At 36.6% G+C, this 24236-nt stretch overlaps 1 protein-coding gene across 1 annotated transcript in view; it reads right to left on the minus strand.

Moving 5' to 3' along the window:
* The window catches only part of WDFY2 (WD repeat and FYVE domain containing 2), a 183228-nt gene that overhangs the window by 51760 nt on the left and 107232 nt on the right, over positions 1–24236 (minus strand). The window contains exon 4 of the mRNA XM_070578133.1: positions 10846–10900. Coding sequence (XP_070434234.1) covers positions 10846–10900 — 55 coding nt within the window. The remainder of the gene's footprint in view (positions 1–10845; positions 10901–24236) is intronic.

A 24236-nucleotide genomic window follows, 5' to 3' on the forward strand; every position in this document is an offset into this window, starting at 1 on the left:
TGTAAGGTGGGTGGTTTCCTCATTTTACAGACACAACCCAGCCTTGGCAAGATGGCCCTTTTATTTTTATTTTATTTTATTTTTTGCTGAGGAAGACAAGCCCTGAGCTAACATCTGTGCCAATCTTCCTCCACTTTATATGTGGGTTGCCACCACAGCACGGCTGATGAGCAGCAGAGGTCCATGCCTGGAATCTGAACCTGTGAACCCTGAACTTGCAAACCCAACCTGCCAAAGTGGAGTACACTGAACGTAACCACCACACCACCAGCTGGCCCCAGGATGGCCCTTTCAGATTGTCTACCAAACAATACAGTCAGAACCACAGTGAACACCCACATGACAGTCATTTCACCAAATGACTAGGGTTTAAAATCTGGTATTTGAAGCACAGAGAATCTAAAGGGATATAGAAGGGGTATAATACTATGTCTTCTCTACAGTAAATACCTGCCTTTCAGAGTATCAGCCACTATTCAAGATCAAAACATTGTCTTTACAAGGCTATCATTACCCTGATACCAAAGCGAGACAAAGACAGCACAAAAAAAGAAAACTACAGGCCAATATCCCTGATGAACAAAGACCCAAAAATCCTCAAGAAAATATTAGCAAACTCAATTCAACAGTACATTAAAAGGATCATACACCATGACCAAGTGGGATTTATTTCAGGGAAGCAAGGATGGTTCAATATCCACAAATCAATGTGAGACACAACATTAACAAAATGAAGGATAAAAATCATATGAACATCTATATACATACAGAAAAAGCATCTGACAAAATTCAGCATCCATTTATGATAAAAACTCTGTACAAATTGGGTATAGAGGGAATGTACCTCGATGTAATAAAGGCCATAGATGAGAAACTCACAGCTAATATCATACTCAATGATGAAAAGTTGAAAGTTTTTCCTCTAAGATCAGGAAGAAGACAAGGATGCCCACTCTTGTCACTCTTATTCAACATAGTATTGGAAAGTCCTAGCCACAGCAATTAGGCAAGAAAAAGAAATAAAAGGCATTCAAATCAGAAAGAAGTAAAACTGTCACTGTTTGCAGATGATATGATACTATATATAGAAACTCTAAAGACTCCATTAAAAAAACTTTTAGAATAAATGAATTCAGTAAAGTTGCAGAATACAAAATTAATATACAAAAATCTGTTGTGTTTCTATACGCAAATAACAAACTATCAGAAAGAAATTAAGAAAACAATCCGATTTACAATTGCATCAAAAAGAACAAAATACCTAGGAATAAATTTAACCAAGGAGGTGAAGGATCTGTACATTGAAAACTATAAGACACTGGTGAAAGAAATTGAAGAAGACACAAACAAATGAAAAGATAGTCTGCGCTCATGGATTGGAAGAATTAATGTTCCTAAAATGTCCATACTACCTAAAGCAATCTACAGATTCAGTGCAATCCCTATCAACATTCCAATGGCAGTTTCCAAAGAACTAGAACAAATAATTGTAAAATCTATGTGGAACCACAAAAGAACCCAAATAGCCAAACAATCTTGAGAAAGAAGAACAAAGCTGGAGGCATCATTCTCCCTGATTTCAAACTATAGTACAAAGCTACAGTAATCAAAACAGTATGGTAGTGGCATAAAAAACAGACACATAGATCAACAGAACAGAAACAGAACAGAAAAGAGAGCCCAGAAATAAACCCATCATATATCGTCAGTTAATTTATGACAAAGGAGCCAAGAATATACAATGAGGAACGGACAGCCTCTTCAATAAATAGTTTTGGAAAAACTGGACAGCCATATGCAAAAGAATGAAACTAGACCACTATCTTATACTATACACAAAAATTAACTCAAACTAGGTTAAAGATTTCAATGTAACACCTGAAACCATAAAATTCTTAGAATAAAACATAGGCAGTAAACTCCTAGCCATTGGTCTTAGTGATGTTTTTTTTGGATCTGACTCCAAAGGCATGGGAAACAAAAGCAAAAATACACAAACAGAACTACATGAAACTAAAAAGCTGCTGCACAGCAAAGGAAACCATCAACAAAACAAGAAGGCAACCTATGGAATGGGAAAAGATATTTGCAAATCATATATCTGATAAGCAGTTAATATCCAAAATATATAAAGAACTCACACAACTCAACAACAAAAAAATGAACAACCTGATTAAAAAATGGGCAGAGGCCCATCAACTGATGAATGGATAAAGAAGATGTAGTATATATATGCAATAGAATACTACTCAGCCATAAAAAAGACAAAAATCATCCCATTTGCAACAACAGGGAGGGACCTTGAAGGTATCATGTTAAGTGAAATAAGCCCAACAGAGAAAGACAAACACCATATGATTTCACTCATACATGGAATATAAACAAACACATGGACAAAGAGAACACATTAGTGGTTATCAGAGAGGAAGGGGGTTGGGAGGGTGGGCATAAGGGGTAAAAGGGCACATATATATGATGATGGACAAATAATAATGTACAATTGAAATTTCACAATGTTGTAAACCATTATGACCTCAATAAAAAAAAATGGGCAGAGGATACGGACATTTTTCCAAAGACGACATACAGATGGCCAAGAGGCATATGAAAAGATGTGCAACATCACTGATTATCAGGGAAATGCAAACCAAAATCACAACGAGATACCATCTCACACTGGTTAGAATGGCTATTATCAAAAAGACAAGAAAGAACAAGTGTTGGAGAGGATGTAGAGAAAAGGGAACCCTTGTACCCTTTTGGTGGGAATGTAAATTGGTGCAGCAACTATGGAAAACAGTATGGAGACTTTTCAAGAAATTAAAAATAGAACTACCATACAATCCAGCTTTTCCACTTCAGTGTGTCTCTCTGAAGAATATGAAAACACTTATTCAAAAAGATATACGCACCCCTACGTTCAGTGCAGTATTATTTACAACAGCCAAGATATAGAAATAACCCGTGTCCATCAATGGATGAATGGATAAAGAAACTGTGGTGTATATATACAATGGAATACTACTCAGCCATAAAAAAGGAAATCTTGCCATTTGCAACAACATGGATAGACCTTGAGTGCATCACACTAAGTGAAATAAGTCAGACAGAGAAAGACAAATACCATATGATTTCACTTATATGTGTAATCTAAAAAGCAAAATGAAGAAACAAGCAAAACAAAACAAAAACAAACTATAAATACAGAGAACAGATTGGTGGTTACCAGATGGAAAGGGATTGCAGGGTGGGCAAAATGGGTGAAGGAGCTCAACTGTATGGTGATGGGTGGTAAGTAGACTCATGGTGATGATCACTTTGTAGTGTATACAAATACCGAATTACAATGTTGTATGCCTGAAACTTACACAATGTTAAATATCAATTTTACTTCAATAAAAAAACAAAAACAAACCAAAAGATGTGACTTCTTGGAGAAATTCCTGAAGATCTTGCTATGTCTGTGTCATTAAATGTTCAATTCAAGTTCTACCAATGATGGAATAAAAACGGACTCTCTAATGGATCCAAGTGTACACAAGTCTATTTCAGGCAGAAAGTGGCTCCCAGCACTTTGCCCCTTTTTCTCATGAGGGGCCTTTGACCTTCTTTCTGTCACTTTCCCAGTTCAAGGAGATGACAGTATTCCAGAAGATAAGGGGGTTTAGCTTTCTGAGCTGCCATCATGTGCCAGAGGAGGAGACAGAGCTCACTTGCTCAAAGCTACATCATTGAGTGACGAAGCTCCAATTAAAACCCTAGCCTCTCTGCTCAGGTTGGTTCTCTTTCTCCCTGAGAAACTGCCTATGATTACTGAGAAAACAGCCAAACAAAACCAATCCTGCAGACGCAAAGCACATACTCTTTCTAAGGTGACAGAATTCTTTTATTCAAAAAGAAACCTTTTAAAGATACATCCATATCACTAAGCTTTAGAAACCTTGGCTTGACGTCTGGCTATACTTCTTGGATAGGAGTGGTGAGAAAGGTCATTCTTGCCTTGATCTTGATCTTAGGGGGAAAGCATCTAGTTTGTCACCATTAAGTGTGATGTTTGCAACAGGTTTTTTGTAGACGTTTCTATATCAACTTGAAGAAGTTCCCCTCTATTCATAGTTTGCTGAGAGTTTTTGTCATGCATGGTTGTCAGATTTTATCAAATGCTTTTTCTGCATCTAGTGATATAATCATACGATTTTTCTTCTTCAGCCTTTTGATATGACGGATTATACAGATTTTCCAATGTTGAACCAGCTTTGCATATCTAGAATAAATCCCACTTGGTCATGGTGCATAATTCTTTTTATACATTGTTGGATTTGCTAGTATTTTTTGAGGATTTTTACATCTAAGTTCACGAGAGATATTGGTCTGTAGTTTTCCTTTTATGTAATGTCTCTGTCCGGTTTTGGAATCACTGATTGATTTTTTAAAAATGTTTTCTGAGATAAAATTCACCATTTAAACCATTTTAGAGTGTATAATTTGGTGGTTTTTAGTATATTCACAACATTGTGCAATTATTATGGAAAATGTTCTATTTCCAGAACATCTCCATCACCCCAAAAAGAAACCCATAGCCCCAATTCCCCCCTTCCCTGTCCCTGGGCAACCACTAATTTACGTTGTCTTTATGGAGTCTCCTATTTTTTTTTTTTTTTGAGGAAGATTAGCCCTGAGCTCACATCTGCTGCCAATCCTCCTCTTTTTGCTGAGGAAGACTGGCCCTGAGCTAACATCCATGCCCATCTTCCTCTACTTTATACGTGGGATGCCTACCACAGTATGGCATGCCAAGCGGTGCTATGTCTGCACCCGGGAACCAAACCGGCGAACCCCGGGCTGCAAAAGTGCCCCGGAATGTGCGCACTTCACCACTGCACCACCGGGCCAGCCCCTGGAGTCTCCTATTCTTGACAATTCACATAAATGTAAGCACACAATGTGTGGTCTTTTGTGTCTCGTTTCTTTCACTTAGCATGTTTCTGGGTTTATCCATGTTGTAACGCGTATCAGTACTTCATTTCTTTTTTATGGCCAAGTAACATTTTGTTTATCCATTCATCCTTCCAGGGACATTTAGGCTGCTTCCACGTTTTGGTTATTGTGAATAATGCTGCTATGCACATGGGTATACAAATAATCTGTTTGAGTCCCTGCTTTCATTTCTTTTAGGTATAAACCTGGGATAAATCTCACGGGTTGTGATGTATTATCCTTTTTATATATTGCTGAATTTGACTTGCTTAAATTTTGTTTAGGTTTTTGCATCTATTTTCATGGGGGATGTTGGCCTATAGACTTCTTTTCTTGTCCTGTCTTTGTCTAGTTTTAGTATTAGGTAAAGGCTGACTTTGAAAATGAGGGGAAAGTCACCTCTTCAATTTCTGAAAGAGTCTGTGTAGAGTTTGCATTGTTTCTTCCTTAAATGTTTGGTAAAATTAATGAGTAAAGCCATCTGGGACTGGAGTATTCTTTGTGGAAAGGTTTTAATTATAAAGTCAATTTCTTTCACAGATATAGGGCTACTAGGGTTATCTATTTCTTCTTGAGTGGGCTTTCACAGTTTGTATCTTTCAAAGATTTGTTCATTTACACTGTCAAATCTATTAGTATAAAATTGTTCAAAATATTTCTTATTATCCTTAAATAGCCCTAAGAACCTATAATAATATCCCCTCTCTCATTCCCGATATTGGTAATATGTATCTTCTTTTTTTTTCTTTTCTGATAAGTCTGGCTAGAGGTTTATCACTTTTATTATCTTCTCCAAAAAAAAAACCCCCAAAACTCAGATTTTGGTGTCATTCTCTATTTTCTCTTTTCTATTTCATGAACTTCTGCTATGATCTCGCTTCTCTTCTGCTTAGCATAGCTTTCACTTGTTCTTCTCTTTCTGGTTTCTTGACATAGAAGCTAAAATCACTGATTTGAGACCATTCTTCTCTTCTAACATAGGTGTTAAGTGCTATAAATTTCCTGTTAAGTACTGCTTTAGCAGCATCCCATAAATTCTGATACATTGTGTTTTCATTTTCATTCAGTTCAAAATACTAATTTCTCTTTTGATTTCTTCTTTGACCATTGATTATTCAGATGTAGGTTATTTACCTTCCTAACGTTTGGGGATTTTCCAGAGAGCTTTCTATTATTGATTGTTGTACACTGCATGACCTGAATTCTTCCAAATTTACTGAGACTTGTTTTATGGCCCAGAATATGGTCTACCTTGATAATGTTCTCTGTGCATTTGAAAAGAATGTATATTCTGCTTTAGTTGAAAGGAGTGTTCTACAGATGTCAATTAGAGCAAGCTGGCTCTGTACTGTTCAAGTCTTTTATACCTTATTGATTTTCGGTTTACTTATTCTATCCATTATTGATTGATCAATTATTAGAGAGGAGTATTAAAATTTCTGACTATAATTGTGGATGTGTCTATTTTTCCTCCTAAAGTTTCATCAGGTCTTGCTTCATGTATTTCAAAGCTATCTTTATTAAGTGCGTAAACATTTAGGATTTTTATCCCCTCCTGAAGGACTGACCCCTTTATCATTATGAAATGATCTTCTTTATCCCTGGTAATATTCTTTGCTCTGAAATCTACTTTGACTAATATTAACACAGCCACTCCAGCTATCTTTTGACTAGTGTTTGCATGGCCTATCTTCTTTGATCCTTTTATTTTTAACCTATTTATGCCTTTATATTTAAAGAGCACTTCTTACATGTAGTTTATATCTGGGTCTCCCTTTTTCACTCAATCTGATGGTCTCTGCCTTTTTTTGTTTTTTTTGAGGAAGATCAGCGCTGAGCTAACATCTGCTGCCAATCCTGCTCTTTTTGCTGAGGAAGACTGGCCCTGAGCTAACATCTGTGCCCATCTTCCTCTACTTTATATGTGGGTCGCCTGCCACAGCGTGGCTTGATGAGCGGTGCCATGTCCACACTCGGGATCCGAACCGGCAGACCCTGGGCTGCCGAAGCAGAATGTGTGAACTTAACCATCAAGCCACCGGGCGGGCCCCTGGTCTCTGCCTTTTAATTGGCTTTAGATCATATACATTTAATGTAATTAGTGATAACTTGTTAGGCTTAAATCTCTCATCTTGCTATTTGTTTTCTATTTTCCTGTGTGTTCTTTTTCCCTTTCCCTCTTACTATTTCAGAGGGGCAGGGTTAATTCAGAACGATTTTATGATTCCATTATATCTCCTTGCTTGGCTTACTAGTTGTAACTTTTTGATTTGTTATTTTAATGAGTGCTTTAGGGCTAGGAGTATACATCTTCAACTTACAGTCTTCCTTCCAGTAAAATTACACCACTCATGTACAGCATGAGAACCTTATAATACTTCCATTTCTCCCCACCTCCTGGCCTTTGTGCTATTGTTGTCATACATTTTACTTTTAAGTATGTTATGGACCTCAAGCTACTTTGTTATTACTTTTAATTAAATAGCCAATTATTTTCTAAAGAGATTTAAATAATAAGAAAAAAAATCTTATACTAACCATGTCTGGTTTTCTTCATTCTTTTGTGTGGATCTCTATTTTCCTTTGGCATCATTTTCCGCCTTCCTGAAAGACTTCCTTTAACATTTCTTTTAGAGCAGGTCTATGGGTGATAAGTTATTTCAGTTTTTATATATCTGAAAAAATTTTTATTTCACCTCCAATTTTGAAAAGTATCTTCTCTGGGTATTGAATTCTATGTTAGCTGTTTTTTCCTTTCAGTACATTAAAGATATTCCACTGACATCAAATCCATCTACCATTTCACCAATTTATTCTGTGTCTAACAATCTACCCAATGATTTTTTATTTCAATGACTATTTTTCATATATAAAAGTTCTGTCTGATTCTTTAAAAAATCTATTTTTTTTAATACACTTTTTATTTCCCCCGGTTTCTACACTTTCTTTGATTTCTTTAACCACTTAAAACATGGTATGGTCTCTTTCAGATTGTTGTTCATTATTTAAGATTTTTGGCCTTCTAACCCTCCAGTTTGTGGTATCTGATAACATTTACTCATAGTGGATTGACTCTTTTTCACTTGTGTAATTTTATTTTTATTATTATGAATTCATCTTAAGCAAGGGTTGTTTTTGCTCTGGCACCTTTGTGCTATTTCTCTTGTGAAAAAGAGCTTTTGCATTTATTTCTAGCTAGTACCCTAGGGATATCATTGGCCAAGGATCAATGTTTATGTTAAATTCTTAAGGTGAAACGACAGACCTGGTGGCCTCGTGGTTAAGTTCAGCACGCCCTGCTTTGGCGGCCTGGGTTTGCTTCCCAGGTGCAGACCTACATGACTTGTCTGTCAGTGGCCATGCTGTGGTAGTGGCTCACATACAAAAAGAGGAAGACTGGCAATAGATGTTAGCTCAAGGTGAATCTTCCTCAGCAAAAGAAAAAAGGAAAGAAAGAAAGAAAAAGAAAATTCTTAAGTTGAAGATTCCACCATCACATTCTTGGTTTAAATTTGTAGTCCAAATCTAAGAGTTTTAGGTTGGGATTTTCATTTATTTGGGAGACTTTCTCCTCTATCCATATTTGAGATCAGGAATAAATTTCCCTGTAGTCTTCTGGGCCAATGAATGGAGAGTTTGGGTCCTTTCTTTTTCATAGGATTATGGATTTTAGTTTTACACAGAAATCTCAGTTGCAATTTCCCATCTCACTCAGCCCTCATCTTCTGTCCCCAGTTGAATGTTCATACAAAAGCTTCTAGCTATTAGTGGTTCTACTTATCTCCCCAGGACAGCAGCAATGTCGGGTTATATGCATGTAACTTACTTTTAGTTTTCGTTTTCTCTTTGCTTCTGGCACGTGGAATTCTTCCTTTTGTTTCTCTCATGAGCTTGACATTGCCCCCAAGTACATAGTCATATATTCTAGTTGTGTCTCTGGTTGTGCTGTGTGGGACACTGCCTCGGCATGGAGATACAGCCTCATAACAACTCAAGTGAGAACTGTGGAGCGGTTTGAGCTGACTGCCCCATATAAGCCACCAGTATAAAGTGGTTGCCAGAAAGTTCACCCTTTATAGTAGAAGGATAGTGCCCAGGAGAAGAAGGAAATAGGATTTTGTACTTACCACATTACATGTGTCCATTATTTATCTACTGTGTAACAAATCACCCCAAAACTTAGTGGCTTAAAACAGTAAACATTTATTATCTGAGAATTTCTGCTGGTCAGAGACCTTGGTACAGCTTAGCTTGGTGCCTCTGTTGAAAGGCGTCCCACAGAATGAAATCAAGGTGTGGGACGAGGCTACGGTCCCATCTGAAAGCTTGACGGAGGGAGGATCTGCTTCCCAGCTCCCTCACTTTGCTGCTCACTGGATTCAGTTCCTCACCGGCTGTTTAACTGAGGGCCTCAGTTCCTTACTGGCTGTTAACACTGCCTCCTTCAGTTCCTCACCACGTGGGCTTCTCCACAAGGCAGCTCACAATATTGCGGCTGGCTTCCGGCAGAACAAGCAAGAGAGCAGGAGAGGGCAAGCAAGATGGAAGCCCTAGTCTCTTTGTAACCTAATCTTAGAAGTGATATCCATCACTTGCCATATTTTAGATCCAGTCTACACGCAAGGGAAGGGGCGTGAACACCCAGGAGGTGAGGATGATCAGGAGCCATCTTAGAGGCTGCCTACCACAACGTGTCACATTTTTAAATGGCCTCACAGGTACAATATGATATCCCAAGATCTGTGACTAAGACAATTAAAAAAATTTTTTTAAAGAACAAAAACTCAGGTCATGTAAAGAAGGATATCAATGCTTAGGCTAGAAAAGAAAAGGGATAAAAGGAGAAAACGAAGGAACAGCAGTGGGAACTTTAATGGCTGTTTTAAAATCACTGAAAAGCTGTCACGTGTAAGAGAGATTGTACTTAGTTTCTGTAGCTCCAGGATACTAAGCAAGACCAATAGAAAAGCATTCTAGTACTTATCACACAACATTTTAATGGCCTGTTTGTATCCTCCACATGATTATAAACTGCTTATAAGCAGATACTATACACGTCTTGTTCACTATTTTAATCTTCAGTTATTGGAACACATCAGGTACTCAATAAATACTTGATAAGTGATATGTGAAAAAAAATTAAAGAACAAATCCATAAGGAAATGAATTTTGGCTCAAAATCTAGAAATAAAGAACTTAATGCTTAGAATTTTCTAAAATCAGGATGAGCTGCTATGTCTGTGGAGACATCAGAGGAAAGGCTGGATGATCATGCAGGACAAATGAGGTCAAGCGATTTGGATGGAATGACATCTAAGTGTTACAAGGTCCACCTGTAATGTTCTGAGCCCGTGACACTGTTGGTCTAGATAAAGAAATTCTTACGGAAAATTGCTCCTGGTCTACACTATGGGAATAGCCTACGGTACACCGCCCATGTTGAAGACACAATAAAACCATAATTCCTTCCCTTTGACAATTTGAACACTCTGAGCCATTTAAAACATTTAACCAAAAGTGAAACGAGCCCCACAGAAAGCAGCTCGCTCCTAACACTGGCCCCACTATCCGTCCCTGCTGCACTGTTCGGAGGCAGTGTGGTGCAGTAGGAAGACAAAGGACAAAGGCTGTGGGTTCTGGAGTCACACTGGCCTGGTCTGGCTCTGCACTTTACCAGCTACAGGACCACAGGCAAGTCACCCAATCTCCTTGGGCCTCAGCTTCTTAATTCTAAAATTGGGATAATAGTCACCTCACAGGATTGCTCTGTTTTATTCCCCCTGACTATTGTAAAGTCCTCTCTTTGACAGTGGAAGCCATCAAGAAACATTTCAGTCTAGGTAAACGAAACAGTGCTCTCATTCCTACCTTGATAGTTTTTCACAGGAGTCATCTTGTTATAATCTTCTGATAAAATAAACTCCTGCAAAATAATAGAAAAATATTAAGCAAAAAGAAATTCTTTAGGTGAATAATTATGTTTTGGTAAAACCAGACAGTATAAAGCAAACATCACCACAGCATTACATTTGACATGAGTATTTTGCCAATCAACTCAGCATATTTGTACTCCTTTAAAAGTAACAATCATAATTATGATCCCATGCAATTATAATTTTTACCCTATAACTCTGAAGTTGATTTTTTGAGTATGCATAAGAAGAAACCTAGATCAAGTTCAGACCAAGGGTCAATTCCGAAGATAAACCCAATTCAAATTACTTTTCTCTCAATGGTGCCACAGCTGAAAATCTGCAAGGTTTTGACCAGTGAGCAAAGGGATAGCAATCTTCTACTACAGAAATAAATTAGATACTTTAAAGGTTCTGTTTCTAATATCTGTAACTTATTTCCCCTTACGATGAGCTTCTCAAGACTGCATCTTACTCATCCCTGTAATCCTGCGGCACCTGGCACAGTGTCTTGGCATAGTCGGTAATCAATAAATACGATCAAACAGATATGTGAAAGGCATCTTCCAATCTGATGAGATTAGTTTGGATGTCAGATTTACTATAAAGTATCAGTTTCTATACAACACATTGTGTATACTCTTTGTGAGGACATAAAAGGTGAGTGTGTGGGTGTGTGTTGTGCATACTCCACCTAAGCATCTATGTATACAATGACCTTCACGTAGAAGCCAAGCGAGTCTTTATCAGCCTTAGCCAGGTTTTGAGTTTGGTAGCTTCTTTCAAATGGAAAATATCCATACAGTCTTTAAAAGTAAGCTGTCAAACATAACGAAAGCTGCAAAGCATAATAAATTGATGCCATCATCTGAACTAAAAACAGAACAGTGAACCTTTTCAAAACATTTGGAGGCTTCCAGAATTTTTCCTTGATGACTTAAAGAAAGGTAGGTGGGAGGACAGACGTATAAACTCCTTACTTGCTATCCAGGCATTTACTGAGTGAGTTTGCATAGACTGTGTAATTTTTTAGAATATAATTATTTCATTGTTTCTGTGATAGACGCCACAAAGGTAAAAGTATGAGGTGATGTGAGAGAATACGCAAGGCAAGAAAGTTCCTTTGAGTATTCACTTTTCTACCCCATCCCTCCTTAAGAAGCTTGTCTACAAATGGATTTTCTTCACCATGAGTTTCTCAGTAAAAACATTATTTAACTTGCCACTTTTTAAATTCATATCCTCATTCCTTCAAGGAGTGGCACTATATCCACTTCACATTTCTGAAGAGTTAGACTCACTATTGTTGAAAGCAGACAAATTTTTAAAGAAGTAAAGTCATTTTCCCAGAAAGAGCTCACAGTGTGGGTAAGGAGGCCGCGCACGCATCTAAGCAACGATTCACTACCACCCCCAATCCCAGGCAGGAGGAGCTCGGCACTAAGCCCCACAGCTTACCCGAAATTTCCTAACATGCACGCAAAATAAATTTATGAAAGATGATTGTTATTCAGGCAAATGTTCACTGAGTTCATACAGTTCATACGTTACTTTGCATATATTGAAATGGTTCTCTAGCTTGGGCAAAAGGTTCCTGGATTCCTTTTGGAAACAGGCAGGGTATAAAATGAAACAACTTGCTGCGACCTGCACTTAGAATCAACATATACACATACAATAGAACTACCAGTTTACTGCATTGGTAAACTTAATTTTTGTTCATTTGTTTTTCTTATGAGAATAAAAACATAATCATGGAGAAAATTTGGGAGGTTTTGTTAGCATTTTTTTCATTATTATTTTTTTGACCAGAGAAACAATATGCTATTCTAAGAAATGTAAGACAAACATTACAAAGTCCCTTGTGATGCTGCTTCTCAGAAGTAACCATTACGGAAAGTACTATTGGAATCATATATATAATAAAACAATGCTATATAACAATACTTCTTTCCTGTTAACAAATCATTCATCTCATTCCACATGAGTACATGCTCTCTAATGACTGGATAAGATGTTCTTCTATTGATGGGTGTTCATATTGCTTCTAGTTCTCCTTATTAAAAAATATTTCATCAAACGTATCCTATCTTTTTATATCTCTAAGAATATTTCAAAGAAATAAAGTTCTAGAAGTAGAATTGTTGGACCAGAGGATATAACCATTTAAAACTTGATAGATATTGCTGAATTGACTTTTTAAAAAGTTCTGCCTATTAAAACTCACAAACATACAATGTAAACGTTTGGCTGCAGCTTAGATTATTTCGTTAGGATTGACCAATCAAAGCTCAGAAAAAACTAGATCAAAGATGTACACATTTTAAATTATTTTATCCATCTTTCTATCCTCCCTTCTTTACATTCAAATGTCCACATTATCTGTCATCCTAACTGTTTTTTTTTAATACTTTATTTTTAGAGCATTTTTAAATTCACAGCAAAACTGAGAGGAAAGTACAGAGATTTCTCATATAACCCCCGCCCCTACACACACATAGCCTTCCCTATTATGAACAGCCCACACCAGAGTGTACAACTGTCACAAGTGATGCACAACTGTAACAATGTCGATTACACTGACACATCATTATCACCCAAAGTCCACGGTTCACCCTAAGGTTCACTCTTGCTGGTGTAAGTTCTGTGGATTTTGACAAATGTAGAACATGTACCCACCATCACAGTACCATACAGAGTATTTTCACTGCCCTAAAACTCCTCTGTGCTCTGTCTATTCACCTTTCTCCCCCTGCCTAACCCCCGGCACCACTGACCTTTTCACTGTCTCCAAAGTTTTTCCAGATTGTCCTATAGTTAGCACCATACAGCATGCAGCCTTTTCAAATTGGCTTCTTTTACGTAGTAACATGCATTTAAGTTTCCTCCACGTCTTTTCATAGCTTGATAGCTCATTTCTTTTTTATGCTGAATAATAATATCTCATTGACTGAATGTACCACAGTTTATTTATCCATTCATGTACAAAAGGACATTTTGGTTGCTTCAAAGTTTTGGCAATTATCAATAAAGGCACTATAAACATCCGTGTGCAGATTTTTGTGTGGACATAAGTTTTCATCACTTTTGGGTAAATACCAAGGATTGCTGGGTCGTATGGTAAGAGTATGTTTAGTTTTATAAGAACTGCCAAACTGTTTGCCAAATTGGCTGTACCATTATGCATGCCCACTAGTAACGTAGGAGAGGTCCCCCTGCTCCACAACCTTGCCAGCATTTGGTGTTGTGTTCTGGATTTTGGCCATTCTAATAGGTGTGTAGTGGTATCTCATTGTTTTAATTTGCATTTCCATGATGACTTATGACATGCAGCATTTTTTCATATGCTTATTTGCCATGTGTAGATCTTCTTTGGTGGGGCGCCTGTTAAGGTCTTTGGCCCACTTTTAATCAGACTGGCTTTCTCTTATTGTTGAGTTTTAAGAGCTCATTGTACATTTTGGACAACAGTTCTTTTATCAGGTTTATCTTCTGCAAAAATATTTTCTCCCAGTCCGTGGCTTGTCTTTTTATTCCCTTGACAATATCTTTTGCAAAGCAGAAATTTTTAATTTTAATGAAGCAGAATTTATCAATTCTTGCTGTCATAGGTCTTTTATGGTATTGTGTCCAAAAAGTCATCACCAAACCCAAGGTAATCTACATTTTCTCCTAAGTTATCTTCTAAGAGTTTTACAGTTTTGTGTTTTACATTTAGGTCTGTGATCCAGTCTGAGTTAATTTTTGTGGAGGGTGTAGGGTCTATGTCTAGATTTATTTTTTACATGTCGATATCCAGTTGTTCCAGCACCATTTGCTGAAAAGCCCATCTTTTTCCATTGTATTGCCTTTGCTCCTCTGTCAAAGATCAGCTGACTATATTTATGGGGGTCTATTTCGGGGCTCTTTATTCTGTTCTATTCTCTATTTGTCTGTTCTTTCACCCGTACCACACTATCTTGATTACTGTAGCTTTTCAGTAAGTCTCGAACTTGGGTAGTGTCAATCCTCTGATTGTTCTTCAATATTGTGTTGGCTATTCTGGGTCTTTTGCCTCTCTATATAAACTTGAGAATCAGTTCGTCAATATCTACAAAATAACTTGCTCAGCTGTTGATTGGGACTGCACTGAATCTAGAGATCAAGTTGGGAAAACTGACATCTTGACAATATTGAGTCTTCCTGTCCATAAACATGAAATATCTCTTCCTTTATTTAGTTCTTTTTTTATTTCATTCAGTGGAGTTTCGCAGTTTTCTCACACAGATCTTATACATATTTTGTTAGATTTATACCGAAGTATTTCATTTTAGGGAGTTTTGATGTAAATGGTAGTGTGTTTTTAATTTTAAATTCCACTTGTTCATTGTTGGTATAAAGGAAATGATTGACTTTTGTATACTAACTTCATATCCTGCAACCTTGATATAACTGCTTATTAGTTTCAGGAGTTTCTTTTGTCAATTCTTACAGATTCTTCTACATTGATGATCATATCATCTACAAACAGTTTTATTTTATCTCCTTTTCTTGATGTATTGCATTAACTAGTACCTCTAGTACAATGTTGAAAAGGAATGATGAGGGAGTTATCCTTGCCCTGGACCTGATTTCAGTGAGAAAACTGCTGGTTTCTCACCACACCAAACTGTTTTTAATGTTCACTGTAACAGATCAAACAATTCAGCATGTATAAGAAAAAAGTTAGTAATTTTCTCTACCCTCTACCTCACTCCTTTGAGGAAACCAGTGTTAATAGTCTGCTATATCCTTCCACAACTGTTTTTCCTCTGCCCTTATATAATAAAACATATATGCATATATAGAGGGTTTTTTTGTGTGTTGTTGCACAAAAATAGGATCACACTATAGACATTACTCTACAACTTGCTGTTTTCATTTATAATATATCAGAACTATCTTTCCACGGTAAAACACGTGGTTCTACTCTATTCTTTCTGATGGTTGTATAATGCTCCAAAACATAGATATCCCATATTTTACCCAAGTACTCCCCCATTAAATGGACATTCTGCCTGTCTCCTATTTTTTACTATTACAACAATATGGCAAGAAACGTCTTTGCATGTATAAAAATATGAACTAAAGCATATACTGAAAAGACTGCTGGCTCAAAGATTATGTACATTTAATATTTTAATAAACTCTGCTGATCACTTTGCAGAAGTATGCAGCCTTTCAATTCCCCACTGTCTGGGCCTCATCCACCAGCATACTTCCCCAAATGTCATCAGCACTGGATATTACTCATCTTTTCAATTTTTGCTAAATTGCTGTGCAAAAAAATTATAACTCACTATAATTTAATATGCATTACCCTGACCGCTTATGAGGTAGAGCACTTTTTATATGTTTATTTGCCATATTCATTTCTTGTTCCATGAACTTCCTCTTTAAATCCTGCTGAAGCTTTGTTTTCTAAAAAGTAGATCCTGAGGCAAAATTTAAGTGCTACTGCTTTCTTTGGAGGTACAGTATCAGCAGTATGAGTGAGGGAAAAGCAGAGAAAGATGCGTAGTGCATCACCAAGCTGATCTATGTTTTATGAAGCCCAGCTAGTTCTCCTACAGGATTTAAACATCAGGCTTTGGAAGAATCCGTTGGAGGAAGGAAAGGAAAGAGAATTCATCTGCCAGCTCTCTCCTCCCTTGCTTTGAATTTTGATCATAACTCCATGGGAACTTAGCTTCCCCCTCCTTTTTTGTTTTGTTTTTTTTTTTGAGGAAGATTAGCCCTGAGCTAACTACTGCCAGTCCTCCTCTTTTTTGCTGAGGAAGCCTGGCCCTCAGCTAACATCGTGCCCATCTTCCTCTACTTCATACATGGGACGCCTACCACAGCATGGTGTGCCAAGCAGTGCCATGTCCGCACCCGGCATCCGAACCGGCGTACCCGGGGCCGCTGAGAAGCAGAACGTGTGAACTTAACCGCTGCGCCACTGGGCCAGCCCCACTCTCCCCCTCCCCACACCCCCCCCCCCCCCCCCGGCCTTGTTTAGCTGCCACTGAGGAAGTCAGATCTTAGAACTGGCAAGTGCTGTACTTCAATACAACTCAGGAAGCTGCTGAGAAACCAGTGAGCTATCTTCATTAGTTTTGGTTTAAAGATAGCAAAGCACAGTGGTTAAGAGTTAAGAGCTCAGGCACTGGAGCCAAATTGTCTGGTTTAAATCCCAGCTAGAACACATACTAGTTAATTGATCGTGAATAAGTTGCTCACGATCTCTGTGCTTCGGTTTCCTTCTCCATGATAGTACAGCCTCATAAGACTGCAGTGAGGATTTGGTTAATATTTGTAAAGCACGTAAAGCAGTGCCTGGCACATACTAAGTACTATCTGAGAGTTAAGTCAAAGAAATGCTACCTTTGTAAAATAAATTAAGGACATTTCCTTTTCTTAAAATAAAATCTTCTGGAATATACTGAACAATTCTCAGTGAAGAATTAGAATTTGGCTATAAAATCGTGACTGCCTGGTCCTTTTTAAATAGGAGCTCTTTAACAACTTTTCTAATTTCTCTGACAGTTATTTATCTACATAAGCTTTCTACCTCTCCTTGAGTGAAATTTATTAATTTATCTCTTGTTACAAAGTCATCCATTTCCTTTAAATTTTCAAATATATTACCATGGAACTGACAGAATATTGTCCTCTGACTCTTCAACTCTCTTTCATATACAGGCAGTTCTGCTATAACACTTATTCTGAAAATGTGAATTTGTTTCAACACGATTGGTATATTAGGGAAGAATTTGAGCATAACTCAAATTTCATGTCTACTTATGCATGATTTTGTCCTCCAGAAACACGAGGTGAACACAGAAAACTGAACCCAGCTGAACCCAGCTGTGTAGGAATACATAAAACACAGACAGATCTCAAACAGCTACCAGCTCCCTCACTGCACAACTCCTTGAGAGCCTATCTACATCAGGTGTTAGAACTTGGCCTTCTGATTTCAGATGCCCTCCTCCAACCACTTCAAAATAACTCACATGCTGCAACCCTTCTGAGGTCCACTTCCACAAGCAAACTTGATGTCTTTTTCAAGGTAAAGTGCCGTATTCATTGTAATGTTTATGTATTTCCTAACCATTTCACATGTGTGAATGGTCCTATCTTTCTTTATTATGTATCACTGACGCAGTTGTTTTTTGGGTTTTTTTTTTTTTACAAAGTTATTGAGTATTGTGTCCCTAACCCCATTAACCCATAAGCCCTACGGCTTTTATTGTGCAATTCTGCATAGTGCAGTGATTTTAAAAAACATGCACGTTGTGTTAAAGCAACTGAGTGGCTATATACATAATGTGGTTTTATGTGTTTTCTTATGCTTAATATTATATGCTTCTTATTTCTATCTTTTTCCCTTAAGGCGACAGACATGCCAGGAATATATCTATTTCATCAGTACCTTCTAAAGCCCAGCTTTTGGTTTTATTTACTGTCCTTTTATTTTCTCTATTTCTAATTTCAGGATTTATATTTTTAATTCTCTCTTCTAACCTGCTTTCGGTTTATTTTATCACTTTTTTATAACTTAAGTTGAATGTGTAGGTTCACATGTATAAGTCTATATTTTAAAGTAACAATATTTTAAAGTAAAATTCTCTAAATACAGATTTGACTATTCCATAGGTTTTGATACAAAGTGGTTCTCCTTCAAAACAATTTCTACATTATTTTGTGTTATGGAAATATACTACTTATTACTGACTTCCTCTTTAAATTAGGAATTACTTAGAAAAAAATCTTAATTTACAAGCAGTTATATTTATGGCTATCTATTTTGTTGCTAATTTCTACTTTTAATGGCTTATATTCAGAAAACATAATATTTTTACTTTTTAGAATTTTAGTAAGATTTTCTTCATGGTCAAGATATAAATGATTTTGGAAATATTCTATAGATATGAGAAAAATTGTATTTTATCCAAAGTTCTAGATCTATTTGTATATCTGTTCAATGATAATTGATAACAGTTTTCAAATATTTTATATTTTTACTTTTTTTTTGTATACTTGAATTTTAAATTCAGAAATAAATGTACTAAAGAAATGTGCTTTATTTATTTATTTATTTATCTTAAGGAAGACTGGCCCTGAGTTAACATCCGTGCCCAGCTTCCTCTACTTTATATGTGGGACGCCTGCCACAGCATGGCTTGATAAGTGGTGCGTAGGTCTGCACCCAGCATCCGAACCAGCGAACCCCAGGCCACTGAAGTGGAGTGTACAAACTTAACCACTGCGCTGCCAGGCCAGCTCCCCACTATGCTTTATTTTTAATGTTCATTATTCTGATAATAAAAGTAATATGCTTACTGTAGATTAATAAAACTATGGAACAACACCAAAAAGAAAATTTAAATTGTCTATAAGTCTACCAAATAGTGATAACCACTGACAATATTTTGATTTTGCTTTCAATCTTTTCCCTTGCATACATAAAAACACATTAAATTGGAACAGTAGTACTACTAAAGCTGTTTTGTAGGTCTTCTTTTTAACTTAATATTATCATATGAGCATTTCCTATGTCATTAAATATTCTTTGAAAACATAAGTTTAATGGCTACATAATATTCCATTGGAAGGCTATATAAGATTTTATCTAATTAGTTCCTGACCATTACATTTCTAAAACACTAATGTTTTTATTGTTATAAAAGTAATGAGAATTATTTATCAATAATCTTTGTCTATCTTTATGATTATTTTCTCTGGATGGTTTTCCAGAAATGAAATTATCGATATAAAAGTACAAATACTTCTAAGGTTCTAGTTACATATTACCTACATTTTTTCTAAATAGTTTGTGCCAATTTATTTCCCCTCTATCAGTGCATAAGAAAGCCTGTTTTATTCAATTCTAGCCAACAGATATGTTCTAAAATCAATATTACTTAGGCAAAAATAGAAGGAAAAAATTTTTTTAACACTCTGAAATGTTTATTAGCCCTTAGTATCTCCTCTTCTGTGACTTTTTTGCTATATGAAGGATTTTTGTGTTTTTATCTATCTGCTATGCTTGTCATAGATTGAGGACATTATCCTTTCTCTGTTATATTTTAAAGTAACTATCTGCTGTTTTCATTTAAATTGTATTTAAGTAGCTTCTTTTATACCAAAAGTAGCTTTTTTATACCCAAAACAAGAAGTTTTGAATTTTACGTAGTCATATATTATATTTTCCTTTGTGATTTACATTGACGGTTACACATTCTTCCTGATAGAGACTGTTTATAAACGTCCACTCAATTGACTTGTAGCTTTTTCTTTTCCTCTTTTAAGGCTTTATTTTGTACATTTAAAACTCCTGGAATTTATTTTGGTATAAGACATGAGGTGAGGATTAAAATCGATCTTTTTCTCAAAAGCAAACCGACTGCTTTAGGACCATTTATTTAATGATGTTTCCCATCCACGAATGCTTTGTGATGTCTTCTTTACCGCATTTCATGTCTGACATATAATTGGGTGTGTTTGTGAGTTATCCAATTCTGCTCTATTGATCTGCTATTCTATTCTTCTGTCAAATAAAATGATTTAATTACTGCACATACAAAATATATGTTAACATAGAGGCTATGCATCTCCTAATATCTCTTCTTCAAAAAAATGTGGCTAGATCATTATAATAATCTTTTTGTAACAAGACAATAACATTAAGAATTTTGATTGGAATTGAACTAAACCTCTAAATTCAGGAAGAACTGACATTTAAGTCTTTTTTTATGTATATTAATAAATTTTTATAATTTTCTTTAAGTTTAACATATTTCTTTTTGAAATTATTTTTAGATTTTTGTTTTTGTTAATGTCTGTAAATAGGATGGGTTTTCCATTCCTTGGTAAACTGAGTAAAAAAGACAGATTTATAGGTCTACTTTTGGACTAAAACTGAAAAATAGTGATATCACAGCTCCTGGGAGACACACTGTGGACCCACTAAAAACCCTGATTTGTGGCAGTTATAGTGAGATGATCAATACTGGATAGGGTACTTGGTTACATGGGATATTTAATACAATCTTAACTCCAAAGTAGAATAAAGCACTATTCTATCCCGAAGCTTTAGAAGGAAAGGAAGAGGGCATGTTTCAGATCAAATTAAGGGAAGAGAAAAAAATCGCAAGACTGGTTAAGCTCCAATGTTAATGGCTATTATAAATAGCTACTGCTTTGGGCTGGGGGTAAAGTAAAGAATAAAAATGGAGTAATGCTATTAAGCTTCTTCATACATTTGTCAGCACTTTTTCTACACTTCCTTGTCTCTTTGAATTCCTGTGAACACCAGGTCCTGCAGAATGAGTCAACCAGATGGTAATATTACTTTATTTGGAGAACACTGTACTGAAAAAAAAAGTTGCCATTATGCTATGTCATTAAAGAATTTAAGACAAGGCCCATGCTTGTGTATACACATGCCATTCTCAAAGCTCTTGTGGCATGTTTCACAAGAACATTAATTATTTCTATTCATTTATAAAAATATGTATGTCAAGTAGATATCATGGCTCTTGTTTAGTAATAGAGGTCCCCTTACCTGGGTCAAGTTGTTTCTCAGCTTTTTTCAGTCTAAGTAAGAGGTCAACAGACAGTACTTTCTGTTTTCACTCATATGAAAGGTATGGCTTTGTTTTCTGGTTACCCTTAGACTCCCACACAACACAAGTTCCCAGGGATGTCCTGGATTCTTCTGTGAAATGCAGGAAGTCATGGAACAGCAGGCTAGGATCCACAGTGCTATGCTGTAGCTTCTGGTTCCATCCAGGGAACCAGGCATGACAGGAGCACAGTAGGCCCTGGTGCTCGAAGAAATAAAAGTATCCACACCCCCGCAAAGTCACCCAAATTTCGTGTGCATGCCAAAGCAGTCCCCACCCGGGGCAAGTACGTTTCCTGAGCAGTCTGCTTTCTTTCTTTTGTCTTTCTCTGTCTCTCTCTCTTTCTTTCTGTCTCTCTCTTTCTTTTTTCAAAGTAACGTTCAATCACTGCAAAATATAAGAACTTTTAAGCAATCAACAATCATTTAATTAGAAAGCAATGAGCTTGGCTCCTTTGCTATTCCCAAGGCCACCCTGACTCTCCACTGAATTTACGGTAAAGGAATGCTACACAGTTCTAAGCATGGCCCACCTGCTCACCTATTAGGGTTCAATAAAATACATCCTCAAGAATTCCAATAATACAACCATGGTACCTTAGTTATAAAAATACATATATATCAATCTTTGGTTTCTTGCTTTATTTGAAAGTTTGCCAACAATCTCTTATTTCTCAAAACATAGCACTACTTTAAGGAATAGAAATATAGTCTAAAATTAGATTATTAGCTACTGATTCTTTGTCATCTTTGTTGCATCATCAGAGCATATAACTTGATTTAATACTTGATAAATCTAATTTTTATGATGAAAACTGAATTACAGTCTCTGTACAGGTTTTCCTCTCCTCTCAGAAAAAATACTCTCCAATCAACCAGCAAAGTCATACAAAAAATAAACAGGAACTCTTAATTCAGCCCAAATGTGATAAAGAATGAAGGAAGGAATGATGTCATCTGCTTAACTACCCAGCAAGTGTCACAAAGTGTACAGCTTTGGGGTACTTTTGTGTGCGTGCCTATGCAAAGCCATTACCGAAGAGAGGAGATATACCCATAAACAGTTCCATGAACACAGAGGTACTACATTTCTGGCTGGGAACCAGAGGTGTCTTCTCTCTGCATCTGCCTCCAGAAAAGAAAAATCCATCTAAAGCCAAAATCTTGCAGGGAGAGCAGATATTGGTAAATTTCTCATTTTACATTTCCCTATAAAATCCATTTCTGCATCTGCTTTAGAAATGTTCTGGATATAGTCAAATATATTACTTAATGTCTCAATTATTAATTTACATGAGGGTGATTTTTTTTGTTGTGATAAAAAATACGTAACATTAAATTTACCATCTTAGTCATTTTTAGTGTAGAGTTCAGTAGTGTTAAATACATTCACAATATTGTACAACACATCTCTTGAAACGTTTTCATCTTGCAAAACTGAAACACTTTATCCATTAAACACTAACTCCCAGCCCCACCTGCCAGGCCTTGGCAACCACTTTTCCACTTTTTGTTTCTAAGGTTTTGCCTGCTTTAGTACTTCATATAAGTGGAATCATACACTATTTTTCCTTTTATAACCAGCTTATTTCACTTAAATATCTTCGAGGTTCATTCATGTAGTATGTGACAGGATTTCTTTCTTTTTTAAGGCTGCATAATATTCCACTGTATGCATACACCACATTTTCTTTATCCAGTCATCAGTCACTAGACATTTGGATTGCTTTCACCTCTTTGCTATGATGAATAATGCTGCAATGATTACATGGGTGTGCAAATGTCTCTTACAGATGCGGCTCTGAATTCTTTTGGGTATATACCCAGAAGAAGGATTGCTGGATCATAAGTTAATTCTATTTTTAATTTTTTGAGGAACCTCCACACATCAGAGGGTGATTGATTTTAAATTCAGAGTTACAACAGTATTACTACCTCTAAAATTGCCTTCTTTTTTATTATAGTTTCAAGATGAACAGTGTCTCCTTTTTGCCTTGGCTATGAGGAAGTTCAGAATCAAATTCACGTCTTAATCATGTGTTAGTCCTTATAATCTGCATACTTGTGTTATTCTAGGTTTTAATCAGGCTCTTTTGGTGGCCAGGAACTCAAGCCACTACAGAAGACAGTATTTACTGTAAAAAGACAGAGGTCATAATGGGAAAGCTACTGGCCAATAATGATGCACTTGCCACCCTCTGTCTCTCTCTTACGGGCTCTTGGCCTCTCTCCTGGTAACTGTTTTTTCCTCCAAGTGCAATTGATCATCCTTTCTCAGCCAACTGGTCTCTTCTGACAACTCAGCTTCTGTGCCTTCATAACTGGAGCTTACATGTGGCCTTCACAGCTCCTCCACCTTTCTCTATAACATGACCTTTCAGCTTCACTTTCCACCCACTGGCTTGTTCTCTTAGTTCTCTTGTTCTCTTTGAACATCCAGGTTCAAATTCAAGGCAGGAATCTGACCAGTGCTACACATCTTTTCTCACTAGGACCCTAGCCAGTCCACACAAGGCCCCTAGAATGGGGTCATGAGATATAAAACATGGCCACCTCCATCTTTTCATCAGGGCCTGCAGAGGACAGTTCTTTCACCACAGAAGGGGTAAAGCATAAGCAGACACCATGTATTATATACCCATGGAATTCTCATCTGGTGTCTTCTACCAATACGTCCTGCTCTCTCTTTGGACTTGCTTTCAATATGTGCTCTTATT

This window comes from Equus przewalskii, chromosome 16 (genome assembly GCF_037783145.1).
Source record: "Equus przewalskii isolate Varuska chromosome 16, EquPr2, whole genome shotgun sequence".
Taxonomy (NCBI): domain Eukaryota; kingdom Metazoa; phylum Chordata; class Mammalia; order Perissodactyla; family Equidae; genus Equus; species Equus przewalskii.